Genomic DNA, 21,766 nt, shown 5'->3' on the forward strand with positions numbered 1-21,766 from the left:
GGGGGGGGGGGGTCGCCGACGTCCCCAGCTGTGACGGGAGAGTCATGCCAGGCTGTGCTGGGACGCCAGGCCCACTTTCCCTCAGGGCTCCGGCAGCCACTGCCGGACCTGCCGTCTCCCGGGGCCGAGGATGGTCTCCCGAGCCTCGCGCTCCTGGCTTTCGGCAGAGGAACCGCTCCAGTGGAATGCAGGAGATCTCCCTCAGGGTCCACGGCCCGAGGCCGGTGCCCAGGCGCGGCAGGGCTGAGAGCGTACGGGCCTGGTGTCTCTGGCTGGAGGCAGACCAGTGCCCTCCTGGCTGCAAGGTGGACAGCTGAGGTGCGGAGGGTGCTCGGGGCTGGCCCTGGCCTTGCCCTCGGAGCCACTCCTCTAAAGCTCACGGTCTGACTGTTACAGGAGCACACGGGCCAGAGCGTTTTGAAAATGCAGACAAGCAGAGGAAGGAGAAGGGTCTTGGCTGCCCAGGGCACTGGTCCCCATGGGGTCTGCTGGGACCGCACCCTGGCCCTGTACCTCCTCCCATGGAAGAGGCCCCAGGGAGGCTTCTGGGAAGCTCTAGGCCCTAAAGGCCAGGCCTCTGCTGCCCCTCTCTGGGCCGTAGCCCTGGACACCAGCCAGGAAGGCGGCAGCCACACCCATGCCTCCAGTGGCTCCGGGAGCTTCGGGAACTTGCCTTCCTGAGCCGCGGAGCCCCAGGTGGCCCCGCCTGGGCACCTGGGTGCACTGATGGGCCAGAGGGGAATTCTCCACTGTTGAAGTTTCCCAAGCATCAGCTTCTGGATGTGCAATCGCTTGGCGAGGTGTCACGAGAGGGCCGTGTCCCTGTAACTTGGATCCCCACGGGTGCTTCACCATGTGGGACAATGCCCCTTTCTTGGTCTCCTTTGAAAACAAGTCACAGTGACAAGGAGACAGGTGGTGTTTGCACTCACACAGACCCATGACTACCACAGTGAGTATCGATTTCTCTCCCTTCACCACCACTCAGCTTTAGAGAGCTCCTCTTCAAAGACAGGACTAAACGCAGCACTGAACCTGAACAGGGCAAAGGCCCTGGGAAGAGTTACATTGACCCCATCACATGGGCCCTTCATGGCCAGCTGCTTCATCCTGTCCTTAGCACATTAAATCACAGGTGCATCCGACGCCCAGGGAGCCATTTGGCACCTGTCAGGGACTGAGGTTCCCCCCAGGGAGCTAGAAGGACGGTGTGGACTGGGCTGGCTGCTCCAGCCCCATGCAGTGGGATCTGGAGGAAGCTGTCCGTCACCCCCCTGCACTGCCTGTTTGTCCGTCATGGACCTGACTCTGGACCTACTGGACCCCCTTGAGCATCATGAAGTCTTGCACCCCAAATCACTCTGGTTCAATCACTGTGGTTCACGCACCTGTGCCCTGGCGCGGCAGCGCAAGCCCCGTACCTCCCTCTACACTGACTGGCTACGAGCCTTGCGTATGAGCTTTGCAGCTGGGTTGTCGGTTTCCACGAAAGACTGAGTTCCATTGGCCTTGAGTGACCTTCTGTGGGGTGGTGGGAGCATTTCCGCTGGGCTTGGTGTCCCTGGAGCCCGCCTACAAGGCTGGCTCCGCGGAGGTCTTGGCCAGCCCATGGAATGCCGAGCACCCCTACTCCTTGTCCAGCGCTCACACTGGCCTCCCAGGGTCCCCTCCGTGAGATCTGGCCTGTCTTGCCTGGCTTGTCCTGCAGCCCCAGGCCAACAGAACCTCCTTTTCTCCCGACACTCTCTCAGTGGTTGGTGCCCACGAGCCTTTCCCTGGCACTGCGGCCTGTGACGTGAGGACTTCTCCCAGGGCCGCCTCATGCAGTGTAGGCAGCGGTCAGCAAGGCACTGCCACCTCCCCCTCTGCAGGACACGCTGCACTCCAGCGTGAGGGCTTGGGAGAGCTGACTGGCGCTGGACGTCTGGCGGCCTGACCATGCTGGTCAGCCCTCCTTCTTTGTTCAAATTCAGCAATGTTGTTTCCCAGCTCTCCCTGTGTTCTGTGTAAGGGCAGCTGACAGAACGGGTTCCCCGGCTGCCTGTGCCCTGGGCAGCCGAGCTGCTCCCCAGCGACCAGCCTGCGTGGTCTGCTTCCTAATTCGTGTTGCTGATGAGACTGTAGAGCCACGGAGGAGGACCATCGCCACTGGCTGGCGTCCCCGGGGGCCTAGTCTTAGGTCAGAAGGCTCCCTGCCATCGGCCCTGGACCCACACGTGCAGGTGGGGACACGCCTGTCAGCACGTGGAAGAGTCTTCATGGCCATTAATGGAGAGAGGAAGCAGCTGCCCGCCAGCGTGCCCACCAGAGCTGAGAGGCCACCATCCTCCAGCAGCCCGCTGGGGTGCACAGGACCCTCCACTCTGGGAGAACCATGTGTTCTAGGCCTCACAGGTGGAGGCTCAACTGGGAGTCAAAGTGCCCAGCTGTCCAGCTGGAGCCGGGCCCTGTAGGCTCCGGGAGGGCTCAGCGCAGCTTCACGCCCTCAGCTGGGGGGAGGTGCTGTGCTCTGCTGTCCACGGCTGGCCCATCCTGCAGACGCTCAGCCTCCGCCTCTGCCTGCTGCGTCCTCTGGCCTGGGAATTGGTTTGGGGCATGTGCTCCCTCCCAGGGGCCTGAGGGGCCCTCATCCCCCCACTTCTGTGGGCGTTCACCTCACAGCACCTGGACAGGAAATGAGGGCGACATGCGAGCAACAGAGATGAGTCCCAGCCCACCCGGGGCCATGGTCAGAGTCCCAGGTCCCCTCTGAGGGAAGCTCAAGAGATGATCAGAGTCGCCAATGCTCTGACTTCCATGAGCAGAGACCACTCCAGACCCAGGAGAGCCATGTGGGGGGTGTGGCCCTGGGAGACCACTCCAGACCCCAGGAGAGCCATGTGGGGGGCCCTGGGAGACCACTCCAGACCCCAGGAGAGCCACGGGGGGGGCCCTGGGAGACCACTCCAGACCCAGGAGAGCCACGGGGCACCTGAGCCCAGCGTGACCGGACAGCCCTCAGCCCTCCGCACCACTCACTGAGCCCAAGGCAGCATGAGTCTAGCAACCACGCAGCACCTCTGGGGTTCCCCCAGCACTTGGGGTCCCTCCCCACTTCAAGAGGACGGCACGTGGCTCTCCCTGACCCCCGACACACACTCACTGCCCCAGGGGCAGTGGTTGACAGCCTGTGTCTCCCCAGGGGCCTTCCTCATCCCCTACTGCATTGCCCTGGTATTCGAGGGCATCCCCCTCTTCCACATTGAGCTTGCCATCGGCCAGCGCCTGCGGAGGGGCAGCATCGGGGTGTGGACGGCCATCTGCCCCTACCTCGGCGGAGTAGGTGCGCACACCTCCCCCAGACCCCGCCCTGCTGCTCGGGGCCAGGCCCTCCCGGGGGCGGAGGCAACCCGATGCAGAGCGCGCTTGTTCCGGAAGGGCACGGAAGCGTTGTGCGGGGGTCTCACTGGGTCTGTTTCTTCTCCCTGGCTTGGCGTGCTGCCCACCCGCAGGGCTGGGCTGCTTCACGGTGAACCTGCTGGTCAGCCTGTACTACAACACGGTCCTGGTGTGGGTTCTCTGGTACTTCCTCAACTCCTTCCAGCACCCGCTGCCCTGGAGCAGCTGCCCGCCAGACCTCAATAGAACAGGTGAGGGCCACGGCCGGGGGCTGGGGGGCCAGTGCCAGTGCCAGGTGGACAGAGGTGGGAAGCAGGTCTGTGCCCAGCCAGCACACTCACGGGCCACTGTGAAGCCCGGCTCTCGTCTTCCATTGCTGGCCTCTGGTGACCGGGGCCCAGTTCACTCACGGGAGGCGTGGGCCTGGCACAGCTGCTTCTGATCTCCACTGTGGCCCCGAGGAGAGGACAGAGAGGCCCGTGGGCCTACAGGGGGGCCAGGAGCCCAGCAGCACCTGGACGGGCCCTGACCTGCCCCCGTCCTGTTCCAGGGTTGGTGGGGGAGTGCCAGGGCAGCAGCCCCGTGAGCTACTTCTGGTACCGGCAGACGCTCAACATCACGGCCGACATCGAGGACAGCGGCACGATGCAGTGGCGCCTGGTCATGTGCTCGGCCGCCTGCTGGGCAGTTTTGTATCTGTGTGTCATCAGGGGCATCGAGACCACAGGGAAGGTAAGTGCCCTGGCAGGCCCCTGCCTGCTGCACCCGCAGCTGATGTGGGGCCCGCGGCCTGGGACACTGTGAGACGCCCTCCGCACCCAGGAGCCCTCTGCTCTGAACACATGGCAGCCACCCCATCCCGGCGACCTTCTGGCCACGTGTGCGTGGAGGATCTTTCCATCCGAGTCCCCGCACTGATAGTGTTGTCCTTGTAGACAGCCCTTTACGGGTCTCACTCGTCATCTGATTGGACCGTCCCTGCTTTTCACATGAGGTGCTGAGACATTTGCAGTTAATGTGACCATGACAAGCTGTTTTGCCCCATCATTAGTTAGGCTTTTGTTTGTTTTTTGGTACTGGGGATTGAACCCAGTGGCACTTTAACCACTGAGCCACATCCCCAGTCCTTTCTATTTTTTATTTTGAGACAGGGACTTGCTAAATTACTGAGAGTCCCACATTGCTGAGGCTGTCCTTGAACTTGAGATCCTCCTGCCTCAGCCTCCCAAGTTGCTGGGATCACAGGCGTGCCCACGGTGCCTAGCCATTCTTCCTCTTCTACTTCTCTGTCTTTGTTCCTGTTTCTGCTTCTCTCAGTACTTTCATGCTCCATCTGCCTCCTCAAGGGGTGGTCAGCTGCTGCAGCGGCTGCCGTAGCAGGTGACCCGTCTTCGAGTGGTGACCATGCAGTATGCTTGAGAACTGCAGCACATTTCACTTGTCCTTCTGTCCCCCAGAAGGACAAGTGGAATGTGACTGTGCTACCATTGCACATTTTGCTGATAGGCTGCTAATGGCAAGTGCACTGCGGTGTGTCCTGCCTTAGGCAGGCAGCTGTCTTTGACGGACTTAGATAACAGGAACACTGCACTGGTTTCCACCCACAAGGCTTCCCCAGGGGCAGTGAGGACCCCTGGAGCCAGGGTCTCTGCTCACCAGCAAGGGCTCCCCACATTTCTCCTCTGAGGCATCACTTAGTCCCATCTGTGCACACACAGGTCCTTTTCAGGGGATGGCAGAGTCTGTGCACCCCTGGCCATGCCTGCAACCCTTGGGCTGCAGGAACTATGTGCCCTAGCCCTGTGTATGCCCTCAGCCCCCTGCTGAAGCTGTGTGTCCTCTCCCTGGGCATTCTGCTCTCGAGAGGACTGGAGTGATTCCGCTAGACCAGAGACGAAGTTCCAAATGTCCCTGGAGAGGCACCCTGGGTGGTTGCCAAAGTCTGTCAGGGCTGGGCTGGGGGCAGTGAGGAACAGCATCCACGTTTAGATCTTCCCAGGTGGTCACCAAGGGAGCAGTCTTGCCCCAACCCAGCTGAGAATGGGGTCTGGCCTGCATGGGGAGGAGAGCCTGCCCTGCCCTGCGGTCAGTGGGGTCATCAGGGTGAAGAGGAAGGGAGAAAGAGGGAGCTGGCAGCAGAGCAGGGGCCGAGAGCCTGACACCTGCCAGGGAGGGAGACTGGAGAGGCCCGGGGGGGGGGGAAGACACAGGTCAGAAAGGAGGGTGTCCAGGAGAGACGGGGAGGCCCAGGACGGGGCATGGCCAGGCTCCTTCCAGCCCCTGTCCTGCTGGTCCCGGAAGAACCCAGAGGGGCATGACAGTGGGCCTGACTGTTCAAAGCCCCTGGCGCAGCATCCCTGGACTGCCCACTGCTGGCCAGACACAGAGGACACTGGCCGCCCCGGTGCTTCTGGCTCACCTGCTGCTGCAGAGCTGCCCTGTGACGGGCCACGTCTGACTTCTGCTCTCCCTCCAGGCCATCTACTTCACAGCCTTGTTCCCTTACCTGGTCCTGACCATCTTCCTCATCCGGGGCTTGACCCTTCCTGGGGCCATAGAAGGCTTGATGTACCTGTTCACACCCGACGTAAGTGAGTCCTGGCTCCAGGGCGCAGGCCAGGGTCGCAGCCCTTCCTCGCAGGTGTGAGCACCCGGGAGACACACAGGGGCCCTGGGCAGTCCAGGGGTCAGAAGCCAGGCCAGCCAGGGCAGGGAGCCACGAAGGTGGGAGGGGGCTGCTGGGCCTCAGGAAAGGGGCTTTGGAGGACCAAGGGACAGTAGGCATGAGTTCACTGGTGGGACCAGGAGGCTTTGGCGTCTCTAGGACACCTGGGCAGAAGGCTACAGGAGGTTCCGGGAGAGCTGGCCGGGACCAGGTGTCCTGGCAGCAGAGAAGCAGGGCACTGAGTGCAGGTGGCTCCACCCAGGGTCCTTCAAGTCCCCCCAAACCACCAGGTCTGGGAGTGCACGGAGATTGCTCCTGGACACCTGCGCTGCGAGGGCCTCTAAGGGCCAGCAGAGCTGCAGGCTGGCCAGCCACCTCACAGAGTGGCTGGCACTGGCCATGTTCCGTCTCCCCTCTAAGCCCACCAGCTCCTGCATGGTCCCCAGTCTTTGGTATCTCTGCTGGCCCCACATGCGGTGAGGGTGCCCCGTGGGAGCCCCGTGAGAGCCCCGCGAGGCTCTGCAGCAGTGGTGGGCCGAGGTGTGGTCTGCCTGCTGCCTGAGGAGGCCACCTGACTCATTCCAGATGCAAATTCTCCGGAACCCTCGGGTGTGGCTGGATGCGGCCACCCAGATCTTCTTCTCTTTGTCCCTGGCCTTTGGAGGACACATTGCCTTGGCCAGTTACAACCCGCCCAGGTAGGTGGCTAGCTTGGGTGTGGCCTCTTCCGCAGCCTGGGTGCTGAGCCGGCATGCTGTGGAGACACACCAAGGTCCCACCTCCCGAGCACTTGACATGGGGACCTCTTTCTGGGTAGCGGCTCTCGAGGCCTCTGAGCCGTCCCTGGGGGGATGCAGGGCATCCCCTGAGGGCTGCTGGGTCAGGCCGGCACCCTGAAGAGCAGGGTCATCTGCACCAGGAAGAGAACTCAGGTCATCAGGCCAGGGGCAGGGTTCCAAGTGGTGCCAGTCGAGAAAGCCATCCGAGTTGCACCAAGGACGTGGTACTCACTTGGAAATGAGCACTGGTCCAGGGACACGTGTGCCGTGGCCAACCTGGGTGTGCTCGGAGAACCAGGGAGATGACTCGAGGCGTTGGGTCACAGTGATCTAAGCCACAAGGGTCTGTCAGCAGGTGGGGTCTGTCTGAGGCGAAGGTAGCGGCAGCCGTCCTGGCAGAAGTCCTTCTGGCCTACGGCCGCGGCCTCCGCAGCACTGGGCTCGGCAGAGTCTTCTGACACGGTCAGAGCAGCATCGCGGGCCAGAGCCGCAGCCTCCGGCTGTTGCTGCTAGGCTGGCACGGACGACCCGCTGTGCTTGGGCGACTTTCACATTTCCTTCATGACGGGCATGATGCTGACCTAGATCCCTAGGACTCGGGGACCACAGAGGCATAGATACAGCATGTGTCAACCTCAGTAGTCACCCAAACAGGCCACAGCTGGTCCCAGGAGGCAGAGCTCTGAGAGTCCAGGTTTGCACAGGGCACTACCACTGCAGCTCCTGGACACAGCTCCTGGACACGAGTAGCCAGGACACACTGCAGTGACACAGGAGGCGGGCAGGGCAGGAGGGGGGACAGGGCAGGAGGGGTGGAGGGCAGGAGGGGGACAGGGCAGGAGGGGGCTGGGCAGGAGGGGGCTGGGCAGGATGCAGGGCTGTACCAGAGGCTGTGGACATTTACTGGATGTATTCCCAGGGCACATGTGTGCCAGTCTCTAGGCACAGTCCCAAACTACTGGCCTGCAGCCCCTGCTGGCCGTGGCCTCTTGTACTGGGAGCACAGGACACCTGGACCTCAGGTGCAGAGTGGGGCTGAGGAGGGTAGTCTGTCATGGCCCACAGAGCCCTGTGGCAGGTGTGTGCTTGTGCCCAGGAACAACTGCAAGAAGGACGCTGTGACCATCGCCCTGGTCAACAGCCTGACCTCCTTGTACGCGTCCATCACCATCTTCTCGGTCATGGGCTTTAAGGCAACCAATGACTACCGGCAGTGCCTGGACAGGTGAGCACAGGTGCCCTCTGACCTTGTGGGCTTGCCCTGGAATCTGCTCCCTGGAGAAGAGCAGCGGGTGTGTGCGTTCTCCCTGTGGGGGCGGGGGGACAGCGCCTAAGATTTCATGCCCACCCATGACCTCAGAACGTGACCTGCTTTGGAAAAGAGTTTTTGCAGATGAAACTAAGGCTTGGATTGAGGTGAGGTCATCCTGGAGTAGGGTGGGCCCCAGTGACAGGTCCTTAAAAGGACAGTGTCCTTAAAAACACACAGAGGAAATGGCACAGAGGAGGGCAGACACCGAGGGGCCACCAGATGCTGGGAGAAGCGGGCAGCCTTCTCCACCAGAGCCCTGGGAGGGCAGCCCTGCTGACACCTTGGGCACCACGCTGTCTAGACTGAGGGTGGGTCCTGCTGTGGTCACTCATGCAGGACACTGGATGCCTGGGACCTGGGGCACCAGGCTGGGACGCCTGTGTGGCCGGGATGGCATGGCTTTGGCAGGACTGTGTCACAGGGGTGGCCCGCTGTGGTTCCAGCTGCAGCTACTCCACAGGCTTCCAGCGCGTCACCCCTGGAATCTGGGCAGGTGGACCAGCTCCCCTTCCCTAGGGGCCACTCTGCCCACATGGGGACAACAGCAGGGTCTGGAGACATCCTTGGTCACCATACTTTCTGGGTCAAGGAGGGGAGTCTTGGTATGTGCAGGCCAGGGACACTGCCAGGACGCCCCAGAGAAGGGACCACAGGGACATCCTTGGTGCCGCAGGGGGATGCCTGGCTCTAACCACCAGCGTCAGCACAGAGGGGTGCACCATGTGCAGCCTGCGCCCCCAGCTCCCGGGGCGGCTGAGCAGCGTGTGCAGATCACAGAAAGAACAGCGCGAGCCCCACGAGGACCGAGCCATGGCGCTTCCGGCTTCTTTGCGTGAAAAGTCAAGACGGCATCCAGCGACCAGCACACGCGGCTGGGGTTGGGCCGAGTCTCAGGAGGCACTGTGCTGTGTCTGCAGTCTCACAACACCGGGTCACGGAATGCAGGGCCCACGTCCTTGGGAGAGCGGGTGACCTGCAGTCCACACTTCCTCCATCAGCCACCACCTGCCCACCGTGCCTCCGTTCAGATACCTGTCTACGCACAGCAGTGGCGACTGGTGCGGAGCCCCAGCCGGCAGCGCCAGCCCAGAGCCTTCTCAGCAAGGCAGGCTGCGCTGTGCTGCACACGGCAAAAGAACCCTCAGCTCTGTCCTGGGCCACTTCATGCAGCGAGACTGCCAACCAAAGCAAGTGACATGCTGCCCAGCAGACGCCAGAGGAGCCCTGTGTGCACAGAAGCCCAGACTCACCCACCTCGACAGGAGCCTGCAGGTGCACGGTGTCACTCCTCGAATATCTGCAAATAGCCACCACAAAGCACGACCAGGAGGACCCACCACTCACAGCTGCCCCTCCCTGGAGCCGATGAGCTGCCCTGCAGGCCCAAGAGCTGGGGGTGGGCAGACTTGGTTGGCCCTTGAGTGCTGCTCCCCCGGGGAACTGTGCTGGAGAGAGGGGCTAGACGGGCCAGGGTCCCCCCAGAACACCACAGGAGGCTGAGCCCTCCCAGAATGCTGCACTCGGTGCCACCTCACCTCCTCAGAAGCCCCACCTCACCTGCACTCACAGAAGAGTGGCCCCTCCAGGCCCAGAGGCTGGGAGCAGCCTCCCCCTTGTCTGTGGAGTGACCACCAAGTGCTGGCCCTGACACAGCCTCCACGAGATCCCACAGGCAGCCAAGAGGGACAGAGCCCTTGCTGGGAAGCTGCCACGGGCTCTGTTCCCCTGGATGTTCGCTGGCCAGGACTGATGGCCCAGCCCCACTGACCACCCCCTTCTGTCCTGTAGCAACATCCTCAGCCTCATCAACGAGTTCGACTTCCCAGAGCAGAGCATCCCCAGGGACGACTACCCGGCTGTCCTCATGCGCCTGAACACCACACAGCCAGACAGGGTGGCCCGGCTCCCGCTGAAGGCCTGCTGCCTGAAGGACTTCCTGGACAAGGTACCACACGGGCAGGCCCTCCACAGAGGACCGGAGGCCTTGCCGCAGACGGCTGTGAACATCCCCACAGGCCCAGATGGAAGGACCCGTCCATGCCTGCCTGGGAACCTGCCCAGCAGGTCAGGAGACCAGGCTCCACCGAGGAAGCAGGCATGGCGGGGCCTGGGCCCTCCAGGGGGAGGCCAGAGCGTGGTCACGGAAGCCAGTGGATGCCTGGGACCTGGGGCACCAGGCTGGGATGAGCAGTCAGGAGGCAGGACCTCGGCAGCGCCTCATGGCGCCCAACCCCAAAGCCTGGTGCGCTCACCTGCTGGCTTCCTAAAGGGAAGGTCCCTCCTCCCCTCGGAGTTCACTGAGAGGGATGTGTGGTGCGTGGGGATCGTGCCCGGTGTCCACGGTGTGCCCTGTGTTGCAGAGTGCCTCGGGCCCAGGCCTGGCCTTCATCGTCTTCACGGAGGCCATCCTGCACATGCCGGGGGCACCGGGCTGGGCTGTGCTCTTCTTTGGCATGCTCTTCACCCTGGGCCTGTCCTCCATGTTCGGGAACATGGAAGGGATCATCACGCCACTGCTGGACGTGGGGGTCTTGCCCAAAGGGGTTCCCAAGGAGGCCCTGACTGGTGAGTGGGTGGCTCAGCCACCTGGAGGGCCTGTCCCCACATTCCAGCCTCCAATCCACTGTCTACTCCACCTGATGTCCAGATGCCCCTCTCGCATGCAGAGCTTGGGGGGGGGGGCTGTGTTCCAACTTGGGGGACGATAGCCAGGCTGCTCCATGCAAGGTGGGGCCTCAGTGGAGGAGGGTGGGCTTCCTCCCCACCCTGGCCCTGAGGTCCTTGCAGCACAGGGAGAGACAGGGCAAGGACCTGGAGTCTCCTGTCAGATGCTGGAGTGGCCTGCACCATGTCTGTCCCCAGGACTGGCCTGCTTGGCCAGCTTCCTGTTGGCTACCTGCTTCACGCTGCAGTCTGGCAGCTACTGGCTGGAGATCTTTGACAACTTCGCGGCCTCCCTGAACCTGATCATCTTTGCCTTCTTGGAGGTCGTTGGGGTCATCTATGTTTATGGAATGAGGCGGTGAGCTGACCCCCAGGGAATGCCCTGGCAGCCCCCCGGTGGGACAGGCGGGGGCTGGCAGCACAGGCCCACTCCACGTCTCCTCGCCAGATCCCAGCGGGCTTGGCTCTGGGCAGCCTGTGGAAATGCCGGGTGGGTCCCCAAGCTCCTGCCTCTGAGGGTGGACTGCCCACGGGCCCTCCAGGAGCCTGAGTGTCTCACGCAGGTTCTGTGATGACATTGAGTGGATGACTGGGCGGCGGCCCAGCCTCTACTGGAGGCTGTCGTGGTGGGCAGTGAGCCCCATGCTGCTGCTGGGCATCCTACTGGCCTACATCGTCCTCCTGGCCCAGACACCACCCAGCTACAAGGCCTGGAGCCCCCAACACGTAGGTCCCCTGCCTGGACCCTAGAGTGCCATCAGGACCCAGATGACCCACATGGGGACATTCCTGTCCTTGCAGCCTGGCCACTGCTGGCATCCAGGAGGCTGGAGATGTGAGCAGGTGGCCTTGCTGTGAACCTGTGGCCACTGGGGCACAGGGTCCTGGGTAGAGCAAAGCTGACTCCAGGGGGCAGCCTGGGGCAAAGGCTTTGGTCAGTATAGTGTGGACCCCAGCCGCAACCCAGGCCATCACAGGTGCCCCCTTAGGACACCGACTCATGCCATACTTCCCTTGGGTGGGGGGGACAAGAAGAGGAAACTGCCCACTGGTGGTCTGCAATAAAGGAAGTGGTGCCAAGGGCGTCCTGAGCTGACCTTGTGCCGTCCACACAGCCCCAGGCTTTCCGCAGCCTTGGGGACCAGTGCCTCTCGGGCAAGTCCTGTTCTCCTGAGAAGGGTGCCCAGCAGGCCGAGCTGCACACCTACCAGTCCTCTCCCCAGTCTCAGAACAGGGCCCCAGGATGGCAAGGGCCAGCAGAGTGGCCTTTGCTGAGGAACCGGTGTGCGTGGTCCCTCTGGACACACCCTGCCCCTCAAAGCCCCAAAGCTGGTGGCTAGTGCTGCCATCTCACACAGGAGGCGGCTGGGTTCACGGGCCCAGCCACTCCATGGTCCCACTGCAGGAGGGGCTCCTCCTGGGCAGCCGGGGCCTGGCCGAGTGGCTCTTCCACTTTCACTCAACCTAGAATGTGTGTGCACCTGCTCCTTTGTCTTGGGAAGGGACGAGGTGAAGCAGCCACAATAGTTCCGGGGGCTGACGGCTGGCTCAGTCCCAGGTGCCTGTGGCCGGGGGATGCAGCCTCTGCCCCGGGCGCCCTGCTGAGCATGCTCTCCTCCTGACAGGAGCAGTTCCCCTCTCGGGAGGAGAAGCTCTACCCAGGCTGGGTGCGCGTCATCTGCATGCTCCTGTCTTTCCTGCCCCTGCTGTGGGTCCCAGCTGTCGCACTGGCCAAGCTGCTGGCCCAGCACAGGCGGAGGCTGAAGGACACACAACCAGACACCAGCATGAAGCCAGAGGAGGGCAGGGGCTGCTGAGGGATGGGCCAGGGCGGATGGGAGCAGGGACTGCCGGCCTGTAGCCTCAGACCCAGCCTCATTACACGCCTGCTGCCACGAGACACGCGATCGTTGCTTCCCGGCTTCCACCGTGTCCACGCTGCCTGCAAAGGGTTTCAGACGTCCCGGAACGCGTGGGTCCAGGCAGCCACAGTGTCTGATCCCTGGGTCCTGGCCATCCACGTGAGGCTGCTCCTCCAACCCAGGTCCCACAGGGTTGCAGTCTCTGTGGCCATTCGCTGTCCCCAGGGGCCAGCGTGCTCCGGCAGGGAGGGAAGTGCCCTCTCCTCACCCAGAGCAGCCGGGGAGAGCACCGCTCAAGGGACCTGAGGGGCAGACATGGCTGCTGGCACGGGCAGCGCAGGAGCCCTGGGCCACTGCTGAGGAAGCCTGCATGGTGCCGTGGCCCCAAGTGCCTGCTTTTGTCTAAGAAGGTACTAGAAGGGAGAGGGACAGTGAACTGTCCCATCTCGGGACCCAACCCAGCCACCTGCCTGGCGCGGCCCCTGCGGAGCCTCTGAACGGCCTTGGCCACAGCTGGCCTCACACTGAGCCACCGGCAGGGCGCGTCTCACCCAACTCCTGCTCCTCTCTTGCTGCCTCTTCCCTTCGGGCAGAGCCTGGGTCGTCTGAAGTGTGGGGCCTGGAGAGGGGCCATGTGCACCTGTAGCTTCTTACCTGGGCAGCACCTCTCTCCTTGGTGCCTGGCCAGGCAGCGCTGTCCATGGTGCTGAAACCCTAGCCAACACAGATTCAGGGTGGTCTGTGCCTTCCTTGCCCATGGCCAGTTTGGACCCCAGAGCAAAGGCACACCCAGTGCTGCCCCCTGCTGGGCAGCTGTGTGTCCAACATGGCATTGGCTACAGGGAGCCCAAAGTGCTCTGTGCCCACAGACCGGGTAGGTCCTGCTCTGGCCCCTCCATCCAGGGCTCCACCGAAACTCAGCACATTGTCCTCTCCCCGTCGCACCTGGCAGAAGATGAACTCATACTAAATGCCTTCATTGGTCCTCAGAAGTGGCTAAGCCCAAAGGTGGGCTTCAGGCTCCACTGGACCCTCCCCGTTGAGTTCTGCTCTTGGGTGTCTTCCCTGGGTAGGGCCTCTCCAGGGCTATGCAAGTCTTTGGGGTCCATGTTCTGGGTGAGATGGCCCTTCCCTGGGGTCTAGACTGCAGGGGAGGCTGGTTGAGCTTGGAGGGTGGCAGCAGGAGGAGGGGGCTGCAGCTGACCACAGGATGGTGAGGAGGGGCAGTGTGCTCTCCCCACCCACACGGGGCCTGAAGATCCCACCATTGCCCCTAGACAACACAAATGGTGGCTGTTGGCAAGCCACCTCCAGGGACGTGTTTTATGTTCATGCCGCACTTCGGAACACTGGGTGCCGAGCAGGACCTGCTCCCCAGCCCAAGTGACTCTGGGTGGAGAACTTCACAGGAACAGCAGGAGTGCCACCCAGTGAGGGGACACTTCACAGTGGTGCTGGAAACGGCAGGACTTGTGCCCCTGTCCAGCCACTGAGAGGAAGGGGTGGGGTGGTGACAGCACACCTAGAAAGTTCCATCCTATTCACATGCTCAAAGCAGCTGTGGGTACTACTGGGTAGAAAGAAAGAGGGACAGGAGGGGATCCAACTGGTGGGTCACTGTTGGACAGACAGGTGGTCTAAAACATGGCAGAGGCATGTCCACCCCACCAAACACACCACTTGTTCAAGGTCACTGCTGATGCCCTGAGAGCAGGAGGAGGCTGAGCGGCATCCATGGAGGGATGGACAGGCTCAGACTCTAGGGAGCAGGGCCGAATGGTCTGACCCTGCATGGACGCACCCCTGTGCAAGGTCCTGTCTGTTGCAAGCACCCAGGCTGGCTCCTGGAGACAGGCCAGGTAGGGACCGATGGGGTCCACCCAGCAGAGAGTCCAGAACGAGGACCTGTCCTCCCGGAGGGCTTGCTCCTTTGCAGCAGCAGTCATGACCTGGAGCTTCAGTGGCTACACACGGGCTGGTCAGTTCAGAGATGGACACGTCCCCTCAACTGCTGGTCCATCAGCTCAGAAGGACACGTCCCAGGACCCTGGCTAGCCACAGGTACCCTCCCCATACTCCCCTTGGGCCCAGCTAGGGTCACCTGTGGGGAGGTGACTCCCCAGCCTTTGGGGTCAAGTGGTTCTGCCAGATGCACTCCCCAGATGAAGGGAAACAGAACCGTCCCACGAAGGACGGGCCTGGGACAGCAGATCCACGGCCCAGGCAGGGAGCCCAAGTCCAGGAAGGGGCCTGGTGCCTGATCTGAGCAGAAGTGGGCCCCACCAGGCCCTGTTCCTGCTCCCCCGCCACACCCCCGGCTGAGGCCACCACTCAGGGGCAGACCCGGTTCTGCACACCTGGGTGTAGCTGAGGGGCCCCCGCTGCTCCAGCACCCCAGCCCCAGGTCGGCACCCGCAGCCCTTGGTGACTCTCAGCCAACTGGCACACAGGAAGGGCAGGGTGCCCTGCCCAGAGCTGCGGGTGTGGGACCTGCCACAAAGCCACCAGGTGGGGTCAGACACCTTCAGGAACAGGCCCGTGGGGCTTCTGTTTGCTGACTTGACCAGTCCCTGAGGCACAGCAACTGACCACACAGGGACTGTCACAGCTCTGGGGCCAGAAGCCCAAGGGGTCTCCTCCGCCCAAACCAGGGCACTGGCCAGGCCCGGCCAACACACTGGGCAGCCTCCCTTTCCCCTCCCAGGAACCCTGGTGATGACAGGGCCACCAGCCCAGGACAACCTCCTTGGTGTAAGGTCAGCTGCTGAGACCCTTTGTCCCACCTGCAACCCGGACTCCCACACTCCGCTCTGGAGAGTGGACACAGGCACCGAGGTTCCCTATTCTGCCCACCACAAGCTCTGGGGGGGATCTGAAGCCCACCCAGCTTTGAATCCCCACCCACCCCAGCTCTACAGTGTCCTTCATAGGGGCGCACCCAGAGCCCGGCAGGGAGCCAGCACCTAGGGTGACGGCAGCAAGCCCTGGCCTTGCAGTCCCCCGGTTGGCTGCCCAGTCACTCCTCCAGCTCCTTATTCCTTCTCCATTCTGAACCTCGCTGGCTCCACAAACACGTCTACAGGATGCATGTGAGACAGCTTCCACCAAGGCCAGACCTGAAGAGGCCGACTGGTACCTCCCCCCTTAGAGCTGTTAGCCTCACTTGGCCCTGCAACGGGCCCTTTGTGCTTGTGGTGGCAGTGGTCACAGGCCAAACCCCACAGGGCTCAAGGCATCACATGGAAGCCCCTTTGCGGTACACACCCTGCGGTCCCATTGGGGACGTCCTGGAACCCTGGGGCTGCTCACAGCTTCCTGAGGCCACCTGGCCCTCCACAGGCAGCCTGGCGCCCATGGTGGGGCTGCTCCTCCCACGGTGCCCTCTGCAGCTGCCCACCTGTTCCCTGACCCTCCCTTCAGCTTCCTGGAAGGGCCTCCGTCCAGCTCCGATGAGCCACACCTGCCCCAGGGGTCTGCCATGTTGGCCTGGGGGGACCCTGCTCCGGGAAATCCCACCCGTGCATGCTACAGTATGCAGTGGTGCTTATGCAGTGCACATCACGACACACACACAAGACTTTAAGACTCAAAGATCCAGAGGGTGTTCTCTCCATGGCCAGCGTGGGCACACCTGTGGGGACCCCCACCCAGGAACAGTCTGGCTGGGCAGGGCATGGGGTCCCCTGAGTCTCCACTCCAGCCAGGCCCTCCCAGGGTCACTGTGAAGGGACAAGCAGGGGCAGGAGCACCTGGCGGGACATGCAGCACTCGACATGCACACGTGCACACATGCTGCTCTCACACACACACACACGTGCTCGTGTGCAGTCACATACACACCTGCACATGGGTACACATGTATACCTAAGGAGAAATGCAGACGTGTATTCACATGCACACACGTGCACTCATACATGCACGTACACACTTGCACACACAGAACTACAAGACTGGCCACCCGTAAAGGCCTGGTGCTGGGGCTCTGGGCATGTGCCCCGCTCACCTGCAGGTCCACAAAGAGGCCGTGGCACTTCAGCCGCAAGACGGCCAGGAGCTTGCGACGCAGGTTCCGCCCCACCTTGGAGCCGCGATGGAAGGTGAGACTGGCCCTGACCGAGGTCTGAGCATAGCTGTGACATAAAGGGGTGTCAGGTGTGTGTTCCCCCAACAGCTGCTGTGACGCAGAGCCCTGTGCCTCCTCCCCCAGCCCTGCCACATCTCGCCTGAAGCACAGCTGCCCGGCACGAGGACCCCGATGGGCTGGGCACAGAGCACGCAGCATGCTCTGAGAACCAGCTGGCTCATGGCTCATGCCACTCGAACCAGGCCCTGCACGGCCTGCTCCTGCCAGGACCTGGCCGACAGCACGACTGTACCCCAGCCTGGGATCACCTCAGATGTCCACTCGTCAGCGACACGACCAACAGAGCTCACCGGCAGCCGCCCCTGTGCAGCCCCGTTGTGGAGCATGGCAGACGTGGCTCCTGCCTGTGTGGCACAGCCCTCTGCCTGAAGCCCCGGCAGAGACTGGCAGCCCGGTGACAGCGCCTGCCAGTGGTGTCCGACTGACACCCTTGCCAGGCACAGCCCCAGGAGGGGATGTGCGCAGGACACAGGAAGAGTGCCCTCCTGCCCCTGGCTGTCTCTGCGTGACACACAGTTTGCACGCCAGGACGTGTCTGCTGACACCGGCTTCTGGACTCTGATGCTGGAAGTGGTCTTCCACATCACCAGGTGTCGCCTGAGGCCAGTGGCAGAACGAGGCTTCTTTCTGGGGCCCACAGTCCCTCCCAAGCCACTGACAGGTTGAAGGGTAACCTGTCTTGGCAAGGCACGGCACCTCAGCATTCAGAAACGGCCGAGAGAGGCCACCTGCGTCTCTGGCCATCTCCTCCGCACAGACTTGCAGGCGGATGGGAAAACGTCCCAACCTCCCAGCTGCTCCCAACACAGTCTCTTCCAGTTCACCCCAGGGCTGGCATTTGGGCTGTGAGGACTGGGCAGAGCGAGGGCCTGGGGCCAGGTGGTGACCAAGGGTGTGCCGTGTCACCCTTCCTCGTGGGCCAAGTGAGCAAGGGACAGCAGCACAGGCAGAGGCTGGTCAGGGAGGACGTGAGGGTGCTGCGCTCTCAGGTTCCCTGGGGACGCCCTGCTGCGCTCCCTTGGGGTCAGCTCACTCCTGCGTCCATGCTTCTCACGCTGGACACCCTCTACCTGCACCTTGCAGTGTATGCTGCAAGGTGAAGGTGGAAGTCATTCTCTCCCTCCAGTCAGTTCTCAAGACAGAGAAAACCACCGTCTCACCAAAGAGCTCTACTGGAGACGGAGCTCGGCTCCGGACCGCGAGGCCCAGGGTGGCCAGAATCGCCAGGGCAGGAACAGTTGCACTGCCCTCCACTGCAACCTCGGGATTTCTGCATCTTTACTCCTAAGAGATGGCCCAGATGTCTGTCCCTGTCTGTCCTGAGTCCACGGCGACTGTGTGGGCCTGAGGCGGCACTGTGAGCTCTGGTGAGACGGCACCTGTGTCTCCAGACACCCACCAGGCGAGAGCCCTGCTGACCCAAGCCCAGTCACCCGGAACTCCTGGCAACCAGAAGGCCATGGGTGGGCTGAAGCTTGTGTCCCCCTAGACACTCGTGTGCAGCCAGGACCTGCAGGCTGGTTCAGGCTGGGGACACACTGGTGCCCTGAATCTCCAGTGTCCTTCTGCCAAACTGGCCCAGTAAACAGCTCCTGTGCCCAGTGCTTGTGCACCCACGGGAAGATGCACCTCTGTCCACCCCCGGGTTGAAGGGCACCAGCTTCTAACATCTTGGTCCCCAGATACCTGTCCTGCCAACAGGACTGGACCGGCCCTCAGTGCCGCCTACTCTGACGCGCCAACTCCTCACCTGCCAGGGCCACTCACCTGGAGTAGTCACAGAACACCTCCAGGGTCTGCGAGTCCAGCAGCAGGCCGCACCAGGGGAACAGGCAGTGAGCGGGCAGCTGCAGCGGGGCAGCGCCGTTGGGGGCCTCGCTCTCCACGGGGAAGTTCACCACTGTCTTCTGCAGGTTTATCTTGCAGCCATACTCGGGGACACCCTGGACCAGGGCCCTGAGCCAGAGGGCAGTGTTGGCCACAGGATGGGGCTGCTGCTCCCTGAACCCCAAGCGTCCTGGGGCCTGCGAGAGCCAGCCTGGTCCAAGGTGTCCCCACCCTCCAGCTCCAGTCCTGTGTCCTAGGCGGGACAGACCAGTGTCTGTGCCTCGAACTGGTTCAGAACAGGATGCCAGGGCTCAGCGGGAGGCAGGGCCCCATGACCCTCTGCCAGGGCTCATCTCACACACCCACAGGGCCAGGCCTCCGTCTACCGTGGCGCCTCCCCCTACTGAGTGGCCTGTCCTGGGAGGGGGAGCCCACCCTGCAATCCCGTCTCCCAGTAGGAGCCAGGTTTCCCTCCCTGACCAGGGCCCTGGGGCAGAGCCATCCTCCCAAACCACACAAGGGAAACAGTGTCCCCTCTACCCCTGGTGGCCACTGCTTGTATGGCTCCTGAGCGCTGTGAACCTGCAGGGTCCTCTCACCTAACTTAGTGAACTGGACATCTGGGGCCCTCTGGCTCAAGGACACTGCTGGACAGTGCAAGCCCTGGCAGCGCTGAGGGCCAACTCAGGACTGGACGGCGTGCAGTGTGTACCCACCACAGCCCGGCGGCAGCCCCTGCCTCCCGCAAGCCTCCCCCAGGGGTCCAGAGACGAGCAGCAGACGAGGCACCCGTGGGGACTCACTGTGGCAGCCCGATTCCCACAGGGGCCACGAGACTCAGCTTCAAGGCCAACCCTGGGATGTGCCAATGGCCCTGGTCTGCCCACAAAAACAAACTGAAATGGCACACTGTGCCCATTCACGTGGAACCAGGGACATGTCGGAGGAAAAGACTGTTCCCCAAGCCCTGGGCCCTGGCCTCAGAGGGCTACTGCGCTAAGTCCACACTCTGGCCTCTTCCTCGCCGTCTGGTCAGGAAGGACGACTCACAGATGCAAGCCCAGGGCCTCCCACTCAGGGCTGGAATGCAGCCTGGGCTCACGGCACACTCGGGAGGTGGCAGTCCCCTGCAGGTGGCTCTGGGCGTGCCAGGTGCCACCTCCTGCTGCATCTGAGGCTTTCTGAGTACCATCACGTTTGCTGTGTGTGCGACTCATGAGGCTCGGCGCTGCCCGGGAGCCAAGCTCTTGGTGCCCGCCTGCATTCCCGGCTTGGCTACACAGCCAGGCGCCGGTCGGCGGTGTCCATGGGACGTCACCAGGCCCCGGGATAACCCAGGCTCCAGGCACACAGACCCCTCCTGGATTAAACGAATCACATCAGCCAGTGGGACCACGTGAGGACCCACCTGAGGAAGGCTCTGGCCTGGGCCAGGTGAGGCGTGACCAGCAGGAAGTCGTCCACCAGTCGCAGAAGCACCCTGAAACCAAGAGACAGGCAGGGCCTGACCCACACGCCCCAGGGAGTCGTGGCAACCGTTTTAAACGTGCATCCACACGGACGAGAAGCAGCTTCCTCCTAAAAAGCGGCCTCTGCGATGACCTGCTGGAGCAGGCACACGCCACAGCCCAGGTCCATGGGATCCACGCTGGACAGGGGCGAGCCTGGCCTTCCATCAGGCACAGCCCGATTCTCAGTCCCTGGAGCCTGGTGGGCCCTGTGCCTGGACGGCAGTTCTCAGCCACCAGGGAGAGCTGTGAGCCCCAGCTCAGGGTCCCCCCAGGCCTCGGTGGAGGCCCAGCAGTGTGCCGTCAGCGGGACCTACATTCAGATCTGTGTTCTAGAAACCTGGAGACGTGACCCTGGCCGTGAGCTGGCAGAGAGCGCAGGTGAGACCCCTGCCACCTCCCCACGCCTCCGATCAGATGCTGCTGCTTTCCTGGAGTCACCTGTTGACCAGAGCCCTGGGGGCCGACTCGCCCGGGACACCCCGACCCTCAGGAGTGCTACACCAGTGTCTCTGGACCAGTCCCCAGTGCTGCTGGGGCAAAGCTGGACACAGCCACGGTCCAAGGGCTCTGCCACCCAGACGGAAAGTGCTGGGGGAACGAGCTCCCTGGCTCTGCCAGCCCCAGCCCCAAGGCCCCGGGGACCACAAATGGACGGGAGGGTCCTGGGGCCGACTGCCCCTTGCTGAGCTGCTGGAGGCACACTGAGCACCCGTCACCCATCACAGACTGGACTCGCCAGCTCTCTCTAGGCTGTGTGCAGCCTCCGTGGTGACTTCATGTGAAGCTCAGGGCAGGACCTGTCTGGTTCTCTAAGACTAGGCGACTGTGAGGTCCAGCGAAGACCAAGTGAGAAAAGAGGCCTGTACTCAGAGGAGAGCCATACCCGTCCTGCTGCACCCCGGCAAACAGCTTGTTCTCCATGTCCCCGTAGCACAGGCTGCAGAGCAGGGTGGACAGCACGGAGCCCTGGGGGATCCCCCGGCATCGCACGTAGCACCTGGGGGACGCAGGGAGGAGGCAGATGGGCCAAGGCAGGCTTCATGCTCGTATCCAGCACACACACATGCCACACGTGCACACAGACGTGACACAGATATACCACGTGCAGACATGCCTACAGACGTGCACACAGGAACATGGCTACACACACGCTGCACACGTGGACACACACAGGCACATGGCACACAGACTTACACGTACCACACCCACGCGCCCCACCCGCACCATGGTGTGGGCCCCTTGGCCTGCACACCCCGTGAAGTGCCAGTTTGCGAGGTCCTATGCCACACGCGGCGGTTCCCATCTTTCGCTGTGGACTGGGATGGCAGTGACTGTGCCCTCTGACTCACTGTGACTTTGTTAACTTTAAAACTATGTTCAGGCAGCCACAGCTGAGAGCGTTCCGCAGGGGTTACTTCTTGGGTGCCAGGGACTGAGCCCAGGGCCTGCCCATGCTAAGCACTCTACCTCTGAGCTTCCGCCTGACTCTTGAACCAAAGGGACTGCTCATCTGGGACCCCTCTCCCAGAACAGTGTGTCCACCCTGGACACACACCGCACTCTGTGAGGTGGCCACAGCCAGCCTTCTCTCACGAGTGCAGCCAAACAAGGGCGCAGGGTGCCT

At 62.7% G+C, this 21,766-nt stretch overlaps 2 protein-coding genes and 1 long non-coding RNA gene across 5 annotated transcripts in view; 2 read left to right on the forward strand and 1 right to left on the reverse strand.

Annotated features, from left to right (window-relative positions):
• Positions 1-12,710, forward strand: part of Slc6a18 (solute carrier family 6 member 18) — a 13,595-nt gene extending 885 nt beyond the window's left edge. The window contains exons 2-12 of one of the 3 annotated variants that reach the window (XM_015490439.2): positions 3,182-3,322; positions 3,492-3,629; positions 3,929-4,110; positions 5,855-5,965; positions 6,629-6,741; positions 7,919-8,047; positions 9,923-10,079; positions 10,495-10,699; positions 10,997-11,156; positions 11,362-11,524; positions 12,424-12,710. In XM_015490439.2, the coding sequence (XP_015345925.1) occupies positions 3,182-3,322; positions 3,492-3,629; positions 3,929-4,110; positions 5,855-5,965; positions 6,629-6,741; positions 7,919-8,047; positions 9,923-10,079; positions 10,495-10,699; positions 10,997-11,156; positions 11,362-11,524; positions 12,424-12,615 (1,691 nt within the window). In that variant the 3' untranslated portion in view covers positions 12,616-12,710. The remainder of the gene's footprint in view (positions 1-3,181; positions 3,323-3,491; positions 3,630-3,928; positions 4,111-5,854; positions 5,966-6,628; positions 6,742-7,918; positions 8,048-9,922; positions 10,080-10,494; positions 10,700-10,996; positions 11,157-11,361; positions 11,525-12,423) is intronic. The other 2 variants (XM_048813963.1, XM_048813962.1) reach the window with 2 other exon arrangements.
• Positions 12-2,951, forward strand: LOC125619950. Its single transcript, XR_007351516.1, has 2 exons — positions 12-318; positions 397-2,951. It is a non-coding gene; the product is annotated as an uncharacterized LOC125619950 (long non-coding RNA).
• A 243-nt stretch (positions 12,711-12,953) lies between the features above and the next one.
• Tert (telomerase reverse transcriptase) overlaps positions 12,954-21,766 on the reverse strand; it is a 42,724-nt gene continuing 33,911 nt past the window's right edge. The window contains exons 12-18 of the mRNA XM_048814193.1: positions 21,026-21,139; positions 20,040-20,111; positions 18,572-18,760; positions 16,599-16,790; positions 15,018-15,150; positions 13,315-13,374; positions 12,954-12,962 (exon numbers count right to left, since the gene is read on the reverse strand). Coding sequence (XP_048670150.1) covers positions 12,954-12,962; positions 13,315-13,374; positions 15,018-15,150; positions 16,599-16,790; positions 18,572-18,760; positions 20,040-20,111; positions 21,026-21,139 — 769 coding nt within the window. The remainder of the gene's footprint in view (positions 12,963-13,314; positions 13,375-15,017; positions 15,151-16,598; positions 16,791-18,571; positions 18,761-20,039; positions 20,112-21,025; positions 21,140-21,766) is intronic.

The sequence above is a fragment of the Marmota marmota genome, unplaced genomic scaffold (genome assembly GCF_001458135.2).
Source record: "Marmota marmota marmota unplaced genomic scaffold, marMar, whole genome shotgun sequence".
Lineage (NCBI taxonomy): Eukaryota > Metazoa > Chordata > Mammalia > Rodentia > Sciuridae > Marmota > Marmota marmota.